At 38.1% G+C, this 14,059-nt stretch overlaps 1 protein-coding gene across 1 annotated transcript in view; it reads right to left on the reverse strand.

Moving 5' to 3' along the window:
- The window catches only part of INVS (inversin), an 83,305-nt gene that overhangs the window by 29,047 nt on the left and 40,199 nt on the right, over nt 1-14,059 (reverse strand). The window contains exons 6-7 of the mRNA XM_014875154.2: nt 6,751-6,931; nt 3,073-3,182 (exon numbers count right to left, since the gene is read on the reverse strand). Of these exons, the coding sequence (XP_014730640.2) occupies nt 3,073-3,182; nt 6,751-6,931 (291 nt within the window). The remainder of the gene's footprint in view (nt 1-3,072; nt 3,183-6,750; nt 6,932-14,059) is intronic.

The following is a 14,059-nucleotide window of genomic DNA, read 5'->3' on the forward strand; positions in this document are numbered from 1 at the left end:
CTCAGACACAAACAGCCTCTCATTAGGCCAGAAACTCAGCACCCTCCCAGGGCTCTGCACTGCTGGAAATCCTGCAGAGTGAAAAGCACTGCAAAGGTTGCTCTTCTTCAATACTGAGGCACACATTCTAAAAAATACAAATATTTTATTTTTCCTTTAGGTTTTGGCAAAGTGACGCTTCTTTCAATGACTTTTTCTTTTCTACAGCTTTTAATTGGAAAAATTGGAAGAAAATCCCACACTGCTATAAGAATTATTTTCTAAAATTAAGTTACCAAAACTTGAAACAAAACAAAATTAAATTAACCAGGATGATTAACAAATCAGGAAATAGAAGTATCAATCAGTTTAATTCTACATGTATTTTGTTACAAAAGATCACATGTATTCTAACACTACTAAAAAAAGTGGAAGAAACAACATAAAAAACAACAAAGCTGAAAAATAACAGTAAAGGAGAGAGCTAAATGTGAAACGTTTAATCCAGTGCTAGCAGGAGACTGAAAAATACTACACATTATTTTTGACTATTTAGAAATAAGACAGGAGTATCCATATTTCATTTACTAGATCAATGTATATAAAAACATGAAAGGGAAGTACATTGTTTTGAACGTCTCTGGAAAAATTAAGAAAAAAAATTTAGTCCTGCATACTAAAATCACTATGAAGAGAGCATCTTAACTCAGTTGGTTAGAGCATGGTGTTAATAACACCTGGGTTCAATCCCTGTTTGGACCACTCACTTAAGAGCTGGACCTGATGATCCTTGTGGGTCCTTTCCCACTCAAAATATTCTGTGATCTGGAAATAAAGATTCTCTGATCTTCTTCCACACATGAAGTTCAAAAATTAAAATAGCAATGTTTCTTGGGACCTCCTGTGGGATGCTTAAATTTAAATTTAAATTTAAGTGGTTATATTAGGTAAGGTCTCTTCTTCTAGAACTTTTCCTGTCAATAGTAAGTGAGGATAAGTTAGTCTTAGGAAACAAATTCTTCACATAAATTAAGCGCTGGCTAAATCTCTTTAGTCTTTAAAAAGACTGAAGACATCTTATAGTCATAAAGTGATATTATAGTAAGTAATCCACAAAGAAAGAGGGCAAAGAACAAGATATCAAAGCAAATAAAACTGAAAGCCCTGCAAATATTTACCATAAACACAAAAGAAGAAACTTTCTTCTTGTTAGGACTAAAAACCATCACATTTTAACTGAGAAAAACCACACCTAACCAAAGCTGGGCAAACTGAACAGAACAACAATGTGGCTTTCAAACCATGAGTATAGAGATGGCATTGCCAAAACAAACATGGATGTGTCTCCACTCAGTTGTTTGATCATGTATATGGAGTGCAGTGGTGGGAATTACTCAATGATATGCACGTAAAGGAGAAAAAAAGCAAATAGTGATACTTAGAAACAACTGGACAGGTAAAAACAGAGTCCAGACAAAATTTAGGCAGGGGCTATTGAGTACATCACCAGCTAAATCAGGCTTACAGATCTGAATGAAAACCTCCTGTGTGATTTTTCATGTAAGATGGGAAACAGTACATTCATTGTAAATACACAAGATTATAAAAGAATGTCTGATTCCATCATGTACTTTATTTCCCCTTAAATCATAGATGATATCACAGTTTGGCTGGCTGATGGGATCAAAAGGCAGCAACATAATGAAGATGTTTCATTCAACTGAATCAATCCCAGGGAAAGAAAGCCAGTATGAAAAATCTTTTTAGGAATACATCAATATAGAAAAGAAAAAAAAAAAGATAAAAGAATGTGGAGATAATCACCAGATGGTAAACAAAAATCTTTTTTTCTATGAGTCTAACTCAAACATGAAAGAAAGGCTTTTACAACAAAAATATTTTAGATGTGTGAATTAGGCCCAAATTTTACACTGCGCTAAATGGACAAAAATCATCATCAACAAAAATTCTCTAAAGTGAAGATTACACAGAGATATGCTTCAATAAAAGTCTGAATTAAAAAAAAAAAGTGGATGGTCTTAGTAAGACCACTTCCAAAAAAAACCCACCAAAACCCCAAAGCTCACTCTCACAAAGGAGCAAAGATATTGGTCTGTTCCCTCTTTCAGTACTACTTCTAGATTTGTTAACTTGGATTGTTCTCAAGGCATTTAAATTTTTATTTTTCATTTTCCTTGTTAACATGTACGTATGCAAAAAAGACCCAAATTATTATCCCTGCCAAGAAAATGTTGCCATGTGGACTACATAACTATTACATTAATTAGGCACAAAATAACCCTTTCTGTAAAGGGAGGGTATGAAAACTATGAGAGGTAAAGGAGCTTAAGAAAAGCTTTTTTAATTTCCAGTGCTTGAGAACTACTTCTGCAACATCTGTGACTGGCAATCATTGAAGTGCTGAGTTTTAAACTTGCTCTACTGTATCTGATCTTGCTCTGAAAAAAAATTACCTATTATACCAAAGTATGAGAATTAAGCTGTCTGAGAAACCAACATTCTTTGTTGTCTGAGTTTAAAAAAAAATTTAAAATTTAAAAAATGTAGTGTTCCTGAAGAATTATGACAAAAGGCACTCAACTCTTCAGCCATGCTTCACGAGAAAACAGTTCATTCATAATGCCAAATATTCATAAATTAATCACCTCCTTGAATGTAAAGACTGGTCTGACTAGTCCTGCAGCAGCTGTGCAAATACTCCTACAGGTCATCTTACTCTAGATACCTTATAACTGCTTAGGCTTCATTATAATGAGCCCTAAAACCTGAAAGCACTGTGAAATAGTAGGTGTCATTCTGCTTTCTGTTGAAGTAACTGAACGACTATTGTGTATTCTGATGCAAACATGGCTCAAAGGGCCTCTTTTTTTGTACAGAAAGTCAGTTTTTGTAAGACTACCTTTTAATAGTTTGAAACTAACCAGATTTATATCACATAACATAAGAGAACTCTGAATTAACTCATGCCAAGAACATGTTTATATGATTTCAAAAACAATTCAAACACACTGCTGAACTATAAAGATTTTAGCAAAATACGTTTACTTCACATTTAGGATATGTTCTACTTACAGCAAAGTTGCTCTGTGCTGCATAATGTAGGGGTGTTGCACCCTGACTATCAGATGGGATAGTTCCAAACTTATTTCTTTCTAGTAAGAGATGGACAATCTGTGAATGACCTGAGAAAAATAATATAATAAAACCAAATTTTTATGAAATCCTGAAGACAATAAAATGCTTATATATATATTAAAAAAAAAAGGTAAGAAAACCCCTCTGGCAAACAAAAAACCTAAACCCAAACAAAACAGAAGAAAACAAACAGACCTTAATAAATAGTCATATATTTGTGTTGTAGCCATTATAGTTTAAATGGAAGAGACAAACATAAGACTTGATATTTGAACTATTAAGTCTGTCATATACTTTCTTCCCAATAGTGCTCCAGTGCCATACTCTGTATTGTCATTTTTGGGGGGCATCTATAAATCAGAATTACTATAAATACAAAATTTCTTTTAACAGAAATCACTAGAGCTTTACTCTAAATAAAGAAACCAGCAGTAACTGGCCAGCCAGAAAGCTATGATATTAACTTTGCAATGAATTGGTTGAATATTTCCAGAAAAAGCTTATAATAACTCAATTGAGATGCTGCATTTGAGTGACAGGTGAGTCAGAAACAGTAAAGTGAGCATAGGCTGATGATGATGAGCATTTGCCCATCTGCATTAAAAGACAAGCTAAACCACTGTTGACAATTTCATCACACATCATCTTGTTTTACAGAAATCAAGTGTAAATTCTTCACTTAGGTTTTATTTAACCAAAATTTCGTCTGAGAATGTATAGCAGAATCAGAGGCTAGTCTGCTACCAGCTGCTATAAACAAGCTCACACACAACTCCTTCCATAAAAACAGATAAAAATATGTTGAGATTAAAATCACAACACGTTTGGAGGATGGGTAAACTTTATATTCACTTCACAGACAGGAAAACAAAGACAAATACAGTATATTGCCACTAAAGTCACCCAGTCCATTCATATACTTGTTTCTGTCAGCATATGCAGCTCACAAAGTATCTTAATGATTTAGTATTTTAAGCAATACTATAAAACCACTCTGATTTTACAGGTGAAAACTCCAAGTACCTCATATGTCAGAAAAGCAATCAATTTTGCAGCTTGTTACTTTTGCACAGGTGTCTTGAATCACTTAAGGATAAATGAAAAGGTAGGTAAACCTTCCTGCTAGCAGTAGACCGTTTTTAATGAAAACACCAACAATTACAGAATGAAGCTGTGTTACAGTTGTGGTCTGTAGCTCTTACAAGCCTAAGACATGGAGGACTAGGCAAGCCCTCTTTTGTGAAATGGAACTTTGAGACTTCATACGTACAGAAATATCAGAAATGAGAGAAAATGGTAACTTGGGTCAAAAAGGATGAAGAGTTACATAAGAATTTTTTTCTTTCTAGAGGCCTTAGGCTGTACAGGAAGGCTCCTCTTTCCTGTTAGCCATTAAGAGAACCTGGGATGCAGAACATCACATTATTCTCTCCTACTACAAAAAACCCCCAAAACACAGCAAAACAAAAAGAAGAGATAAAATCTTGCTATGCTATTCCCACCTCAAGAGTATAAGAAGTAAATTGAGGTTCACTGGAAGCAGAAAAACCATAGGAGTACTGAGTCTGAAAAAAAATTCCTGAGCTCTCAGCACAGACAACTAGAAAAAGGGAACCCAACTCCCTAATCAGGACAGGAGGTCTAGCTAAATTATTATGAGAATAAGGCTTGAGGCAGTTGAAAAAAAAACTGTATTGGGTGCAACAATAAAGAAATTGGTGCAAAGGTGGATCTTGCTTCGCCATTAAGGTAAACATTAAAAGTCATTTCCTGAGGTCAAGAACTGTTGTTTCTGTTGTACTTTTATTTAGCAGAGATGTAACTTGGCTGAGACTTTTATCTACACAAAAGAAAAGGTAAGAGGAGCAACAATGCTCTTAAGATGCAGTCACATGCAATCCATCACATCTAAGAAAACTTGTGGCAGCATCCCTGCACTGCTTTAAATTTCCTACTGTTAACCTATATGGTAACATCTTACTCTCTTTAAGACTTACATAGAACATTAACTCCAGCTTAAAACCATAACCCTGAAAATTAATAATGATTTACTAACCAGAAATTCTCAAAGAGCATATGCCACCTACAGACCTCATCAAATTCACAAAGTAGTCTGGAGGTCTTGGCACATCTTCCCCTTTTATTCTACATTGATTAGATAATCCATTTTTCCAACAGACAAAACTTGTCTCTTAAATACAATAAATTGCAAAACACAATAAATTTTTCTTCTTGGATGGAACCAAGTGATAATGACTATTTCTTTGGAAAGCTGATCCTATGACAGCTGATCCTTAAAATGCTACACAATTTCTCTGTTAAAATTCAATATCCCTACATATATGCAAATTTGAGAACACCCTTCTCTCTTTTTTGTTTTAATAAACATAATCATAGTACAGGTATATTGCCACTGGAGTTGCAGCAACTCGCTCCAGTGAACATCTGATTCTTGTATTGGCTCTTCATCTGCAGTGTCCCAAAGGACCACTGGGATGAAGCCTGTTAAAAGGGGAGGGAGACTGTTTGAAGATTCTTTTATCCAGTGGGTTTTTTTTTCCTCCTGAATGGAAATGAGAGGTAATTTTTCTAAATCATATTATTTTTGTGTCTGTCATTTTACAGGTTGTGTGCCCCTGTATTTAGACTATTTAATCAGGTTTTAACTTGTTTTGCAAGGATCCAGTTTTTGTAAATCCAAACCAAAATTCACTTATGCAAGGTTACAATTTACAGAGCATCCGAGTCTCAGGGTAACAATCTAAACAGAGAAAAACTCTACACAAATAAAATTCATTGTCAGATCTGATTAGATTGCTATAGCAGGTCTGATGAAGAGCTTATACTAGAAGTGTCAATTCTGCCATTTTTTGTTGTTTACTTGTGCTGATGTTATCAGAGTATCTGCATTTTCTTTGTAGGAATCTTCTAAAGCCCCTTATTTAGTTTATGAGAGGTAGTTTAATAAAAACTAGATAATATAATCACAAATCCACTTAACCAGGCAGACATGAGCTGCAGTACATCACAATAGGCTGAAATTGAGAGTGTGACTCATGATGCCACCATCAACCACTCTGCATTGTGGAGCAGCTCAGCTCCCTCAGGCACCTTGCAAACCCCATGTGACCATCTTACATATGGACCAAACAAGGGTACTAGCTTAAATATGTGTATGAAATGTTAGTCAAGTTATCTTTTCAGATAAAAAACAAACAGAAGCTCTGATATTTTCTTCGTGCACTCCCACAGATTGTGTTGCTTTCATGCTGGACTGCAAACACCCCACCTCAGACACCACTGCTCCAGAGTATCTGTTTTTTTTAGCCTATGATCAAAGCTGCAAATGCAAGAACAACCTCAATATACTCTAACTGTTCTAAATCATCAGTATATATAACCTGCTGAAGTAATGCAATGTACAATGCTTTGGAGAATCTGAAGCTAAAATAAGCAGTCTACACACCAACTGCTAATCCTAGTCGAGCAGAAACTCTTATTGCTCTAAGAGATTAGTTATCATACTGCTAGGCTGGAATTAAATAAAAATCAGAGACAAAGATCAAACAGTACAGTTAATTAATGACTAAGTGACTTCTGCACTGTCCAGTTTACCAAGTAAGGCTGCCCAGTGGAGGGGAGTTCGAAACAAGTTGTCATAAGATGTCACATTGCAGCCTTCGTAGGAGGTCAGGACATCCACAACTGCCACATTCCCATCTGCAACAGCAAAATGAAGAGGAGTTCGTCCTTCATAGTCTTGCCAGTTAAGCAGAGATTCTGTAGGTGCAGCTTCCTTAAAAAAAAAAAAAGAAGAAAAACAGAACAACAAAATTTTAAGAATATTAAATCGAAGAGAAAACCTATACAATCTTCACAGATGGTTTTTTTCAGAGATATGCTGTCCTTGTTCAGTAGAATGTAGCTCTACAACCAAATACTTTTGTTACAGTATAGGCTACTTTCAAGTATTTCTCATAGAATACTTTTTTATACTTAATTATTGTACAAGACCTGATTTCTGGTACATACCCCGAAGTTTTACCAGTCTGATGTGCAAGTGGTTCCTTAAACAGACCTTTAGAAGTTTAACTCTGGCTCTTATGAAAATAACTAGAAATTCCTATGTAATTTACAAGTTGAAAATTACATATATCTTCAGATTTTCTCCAACAACACTTCCCTTTTTGCACAAGTTAATTTTATGACTTTCATTATAATATTCTTCTAGCATTTTATACCCCTAAAGTATTTCCAAAGGAGATGTCTACATCTCTAGCTGACAAGATAGAAGTGAGAAAGTACTTCCAATAATGCATCTATTTCTAACAGGCTTAATTTTGAATTTAAAAAGACTTTCAAAGTTTCATGATAAGTCACTTGAGCATGTAACATAGACATTAATAGAAATAACTTGACTTTTCATCACCTTTTCTTTAAAAATACGCTAAATTACTTCCACATAAGGTCTCTAGCTATACAGTTTTGTATTATGATAATTTCATCTCTCAAATGATTTTCTATACAGATTTATCTTTGTGACTTTCTTTTTCAGGTAAAAGAGTAGAACAGTACAACTGAACAAATCTTAGCATTTGAGAGATCTTCAAATGGCAAATATCATAAAGGCCCTGAAACACAAACTTTAAACTGCACTTTTCTGAAAAGAGAGGTATTATTAAAAAAAGTGGTAAACAATAATGCAGTAGAAACTCAAGTTGCAGGACACTAAACATCTAGAGGGAAAGCAGATGGTCAAAACAAGAGTTTAAGTAAACCAGAGCGAGTGAGTCTGCTTTTCTATCTCCAACAATTTAGAACAATTCACTGAAGTCATGGGAACCCCGTGCAGAACTAAAAGAGAATGTAGTCCTGAGATTTTTAACTTCGAACACTAGAGGGGATTTTAACCCATGATAAGTGAGCAACGCAATCCTCCTGAAAATACAGAGCCACACTACATCACAATACATCTATGAAAGAGGAGTAAGGGACTGTGTTAAGTGCAGCTTGTTAACTATTAAAGCTAACAAGTTCCTGACCCCTTTCTCACTAAACTAACTGCAATCTTTCCTTTTAACTCCACTAATTACATAAATTGGCTGTAGAATCACTTGCATTTGCATTATTTCATGTGTAGTAACTATTACACAGAAAACAAATATCTAACCTTGAGAACAATAGATCAAGAAGAAAGGAAATTCCAGAACTATGGTTTCTATGCAAATATTAATTGACCAAAGTTGTACATTACATATTTTCTATGTAATTGGCTAAAAAAACCCTCAAAACTTCCCAAACATTTAGTTATATTTTCCTGTACTTTCTAAGTGCAATCTGGCTGAGTTAATACAGCAGTAGTAACTTCAACTCTGCAATGCCCTGATCCTTTGTTTTTTACTGTTTACTTTCTTACAGTGCCAAGTTAAAACTCCTAATATTTGGTTAATGTAAGTTATCTAGATCTAAGGAGCTATATACTTTGCACACTGCATGTAAATCATAGAATGGTTGGTGTTGGAAAGGATCTCTGGAGATCATCTAGTGCAACCCCCTTTTAAAGCAGGCTCAACCACAGCAGATTGCACAAAATTAAGTCCAGGTGGGTTTCAAGTATCTCCTGAGAAGAAGACTTCACAACCTCTCTGGGCAGTTTGTTCCAAGGCTCAGTCATCTTTTATCTCAATAAAGATGTCTTCCTTCATATTCAAATGGGGATTCCATATTTCATTTTGTACTCATTGCCCCTTATCCTGTTGCTGAGCATCACTGAAAAGTGTCTGGCTCTATCCTCCTGACATCCACACTTAAGGTATTTCTCACTGATAAGATCCCCTCTCAGGCTTCTCCAGGCTGATGGTCCCAGCTCTCCCAGCCTTTCCTCATAAAAGAGATGCTGCAGACCCCTCCTCATCTTCACAGCACTCAGCTGGACCTTCCCCACTAACTCCTGGTCTCTCTTGAACTGGGGAGCCCAGAGCTGGACACAGCATTTCAGATGTGGCCTCACTAGGATTGACCCTCTAGGGAAGATCACCTCCCTCAACCTGCTGGGAATATTCTTCCCAATGCATCCTAGGGTACCAATAGCCTTCTTGGCCTCCAGGGCACACTGCTGGCTCATGGGCAGCCTGTTGTGCCCCAGGAGCCCCAGCTCCTTCTACTGGTGCACAGAGTGATTCCTCCCCAGGTGCAGGACTCTCTATTTGCCTTTTTTGAGCTGAGATGAGACCACTCTCTGCCCAACTCTCTGGCCAGTCCAGGTCCCACGGACTGGCAGCACACCATGATGGTGTATCAGCCACTCCTCCCAGTCTTATAGCATCAGCAAACCTGCTGAGAGTACAGTCTTTCCCTTCATCCAGGTTTTTAATGAATAAATAGAAAAAGACTGGGCCCAGTACTGACCTCTGGGGAACACTCCTAGATACAGGCCTGTAACCAGACTCTGCCACGGATCACAACCCTGTGAGCTCTGACATTCAGCCAGCCCTCACCCCTCCCACTGCCCACCCAGAGAACTCGCCCTCCTTGAGCTCACCTGTGACACTGCTATGGGACACAGGGCCAAAAGCCTCGCTCAAGTCAAGGTAGACAACACCATACTGTTCTTCCCTCATCCCAACACTGAACAGAACACTGATCTTCCCTCATCTACCCTGCCAGTCCTGCCATCACAGAAGGCTCTCTTATTGGTCAAGCATGATTTCCCCTTGGTGAATCCGTGTTGGCTACTAATAACATTCTTTTCCTTCACATGCTTAGAGATGACATCCAAGAGGAGCTGTTTCATCACCCTTCCAGGGATGGAGGCTGTAGTTTCCTGGGTTGTCCTTCTGGCCCTTTCTCAAGACACTGGAGATACACTGGCTTTCCTCCAGTCCTCAGGCACCTTTTCTGTTCTCCATAACTTTTTAAAGATGACGGGCAGTATCTTAGCAGTAACATCTGCCAATACTAATTAAATGCTAATTAAGTTACCCATCTCAGACAAAAATCCTAATCAGTTTTAGATTAGGTATCATTACCTGTTTTGTTAGAGTCAAAAATTAACATACTTGAAACATACTGGAGTTCACTAATATATGTAGTCATCAGTACAACAACAAATAATCTATTAAAAAAATTGATATATATGACTCTCAACTAAACATGCATTCAAATTTAACATTGTTACACATACAAACCACAATAATCAAAGCATGTGTAACACTTTTTTGGATAAACATTCAAAAGCAATTACCTGAACCACTACAGTGAAAACTTGTATGTTCTTCCCAAACTCTAATATTTCTCAAGAGAAAGCTAACTGGTAGTATGCTTGCTTTTTGTCTATTCATAGAGCTCAGCAGGGGGAGCATAGAGCCTACTGCAAGAATTCATTCTATGAGAATCACTTTTAAGAATGGCTAACCATGAATTATGATAGGCTCAGAGTTACTACTGTGACTCTAAGTCCACCAGAGGAAAACATGTTTGAACAAAATGGACAAACAAGAAAACAAATGATTCTTTACTTCTAATTTGCTGATGTAACTCTGACAGCTAATTTTCAAGCCTTCCAAAAGCACAACAACATCCTAAATAAATGAATCCTAAAACTCCTGGCTTAAAGTCATTGACGTTGCCAAGAAATATCCCCATACTCAGAAATGTTATTTTTGCAAAATGGTGCAGAATCTCCAGTGACAAAGCCACTATTTATATTCTAGTATTCATGTGTTTTGAATTTTTTGGCCACTTAAATTTTCTAGGCCTGCTTCTGCCTACATCCACAAGTATAATTTCTTTAGATTTTAAGTGGGTTTGGTCAGCTATAATTAAACTGTCATGCTGTATTAATATTTTAAGCACAATACAGAGAAGAAACAGAAGCTAAGCATTTTTCTGTGGCAATTAGAACAATGGAATTGTAGGCAATAATGGAAAGTGTGGTATAAACAAATGTCATGTCTCCTACCATGAAGAATAAATAAAGAGATACAAAATAGAGAGTACTAAGCAGTTGCTTCCATGATAATAATGGAATCTTATTCAGTTATTTTCTCCTTTAATCTTCCTGTTTTTCACATAAAGCACAATCTGTAAAGGTGGAAAATGAAGTTGACCATGCGAGGATCTCCAGATTAGGGTTTCTCCCTACTTCACATGTTTACTTCCTACATATGTTGAGTTCCATTTTGGCTGTATTTCATGGATTTCAATTTCAGATATAACTAATTTGTGCATGTCATCCCTGCACACTCAAGCTACTTTCTCAGCATTCAGCTGAGCTCTTTTCATAACTGTTTATTTTGACAATACCAATGGACTGTGTAATAGACAAATATCAAACAGAAAGATGACCCTTAATTTTAAGAATTTATAAACAGGAGACAATATCTGGCCACACCCAAAGGGCAGAGTACAGAAAAACAAGACAGTATTTTTCAGTACCATAGACTGTGGCCTCGATAAAACCAGCAGCTAAACTTTTGTCAAGTTTTTGTAAAGCAGCACTGGAGAATTCCAAGTAGGATACTAGAGAAAAAATAATTTTCTGAGGAATTCTTCCACAGTGTTAAAGATAACAAGAGAGAAACAATAGCAGTATTATTTTTCATAACTTGGCCAGCAGCCACCAAAGGTTGTCTGGAAGCAGACATTGATACCTCACTGCTGTTTGGGTAATGGCACAGTGCTTAGAGAATGCAAAGACAAATTGTTTGGTTCAATGTGATTACAAATGGGGAAGCAACAGTGACACAGACACTTGTCTTTTATAGTGCTATCACCACAAAGACAGTATTTTCACAAACTTAAAAATGCAATTATATGTTAAGACACAATATGACAGAAATTTTCACTCTATGTGTACATCCATTAGAAACACAATGCAGAATGTGGAAAACTATAAGTTAGAAGACCTAGAAAGGAATGAGAATCAAACATGATGCTTAGACAATAGACTTTGAACTGGGAAATAGCAAAAAGCAGCTAAGGAGGGGAAGACTGTGAGCTCTGCTGTGTCTGTGCTGTGAAGCTCTGCCACTTCAAGACAACTAAGAAAAACGCTTCAATTTGGAGAGATCTTACTACAGAGTTAAACTCAGGGCACCGTCACCACCACAAAAAGGTATTTACATGCAACAAAAAATTCAGTCAACAGATTGATTATCTAATAACAACATTTCTGTATCATCAACTTTACAGCATAGCTAAATTACTTTTTCATTTAAACTTGTTATTAACTTACTCTGTTAGTAAGCACATATAGATGTAACTAATTGCAATAAAAACAATTAAGCTGATGCATGAAAAAGCCTAGATGAAATCAAGAATACACTCTTTTGAGCCCAGCCAAAGTGCCTCTATACCACTGCACCCATCATGAGCAACAAACAGGAGGAGTTGGAAGCCTCCAGAAGAGAGCTATGACCCATTACCACTACTGAAACTTGGCGGGATGAATCCATGACTGGTGTGCAGCCACAGGCTGCTCAGAAGGGACAGGACAGGAATGAGGGTCAAAGGGGTTGCTCTCTACAATAGGTGGATGGAGTGCAACGTGCTGTCCCTGAAAAACAGCCATGAGCAGGTAGAAAGCTATAGGCAGGAATCAGAGACGTGGTCAGTGTCTACTACAGGCTGCCTGACCAGGGTGAGCCTCCTGACAAAGCCGTTTGCTTGGCATTGTGCTGGAGGCTCTTGTCCTGCTGGGGAACTTCAACCACCTTGACATTTCTCAGAGAAGCAGTATGGTGAGGCATAGGGAATTCAGGAGACTTCTGGGAAGAATGGAGGATAATTTCTCAAGACAGGTGACACAAGCTCTAACAGAGGCAATGTGACACTGGACCTGATAGTCACCAAGCCCTACCTGACCAACTCAGTGGCCTTCTATGATGGAGTGACTGCATTCATGGAATAGCTACGGATGCTATTTTTCCGGACTGCTGCAAAGCCTTTGATGCAGTCCCCCACAATGTCCTTGTCCACAAATTTGAGAGATTTGATGGGTGGACTGTCTGGTGAATAAGGAATTGGCTGGACAGTTGCATCCAGAGCAGTAGTCGCTGTCTCAATGTCCCAATGGGTAATGATGACGTCCCCCAGGAGGCTGTGCTGGGACCAGTGAGATTTAATACATATATTGAGACAGGTGAAGGGATTGAGTGCACCCTCAGCAAGTCTGCAGATGACACCAAGCTGAGTGGTGCAGCAGACAGGCCTGAGGGTTGGGATGCCATGCAGAGGGACCTGGCCAAGCTCAAGAAGTAGTTTCCCATGGGAAACTCATGAAGTTCAATGAAGCCGAGTGCAAGGTGCTGCACCTGGGTTAGGGCAACCCCAGTACTAACACAGGCTGAGGGATGAACAGATTGAGAGCAGCCCTGCCAGGAAGGGCTTGGGGGTGCTGGGTAAAGGATGAGAAGCTGGACATGAGCCTGCAATGTGTGCTTGTGACCCAGGAAGCCAAACGTGTCCTGGGCTGCATCAAAAGCAGTGTGGTCAGCAGGCTGAGGGTGGGGATTCTGCTCCTCTGTCCTATTCTCCTGAGACTCCACTTGGAGTACTTCATCCAGTTCTGGGGTCCCCAGCACAGGGAGTGAGTCCAGAGGAGGCCGCCAAGGCCATTAGAGGGATGGAGCACCTCTCCTATGCAGAAAGGCTGAGAGAGTTCTCTCATGCAGAAGAGAAGGCTCCAGGAAGACCTTACAACAGCCTTCCAGTACATAAAGGGAGACTACAAGAAAGATGGAGAAGGACTATTTACAAGGACATGTAGTGACTGGACAAGGAGGAATGATTTTAAACTGAGAGCAAGTTTAGATTGGATATTATGAAGAAATTCTACTGTGAGGATGGTGAGGCACTGTAACAGGTTGCCCAGAGAAGCTGTGGATTCCCCATTCCTGGAAGAGCTCAAAGGGCTGGAGAGGGC

Source organism: Sturnus vulgaris, chromosome 1 (genome assembly GCF_052056855.1).
Source record: "Sturnus vulgaris isolate bStuVul1 chromosome 1, bStuVul1.hap1, whole genome shotgun sequence".
NCBI lineage: Eukaryota > Metazoa > Chordata > Aves > Passeriformes > Sturnidae > Sturnus > Sturnus vulgaris.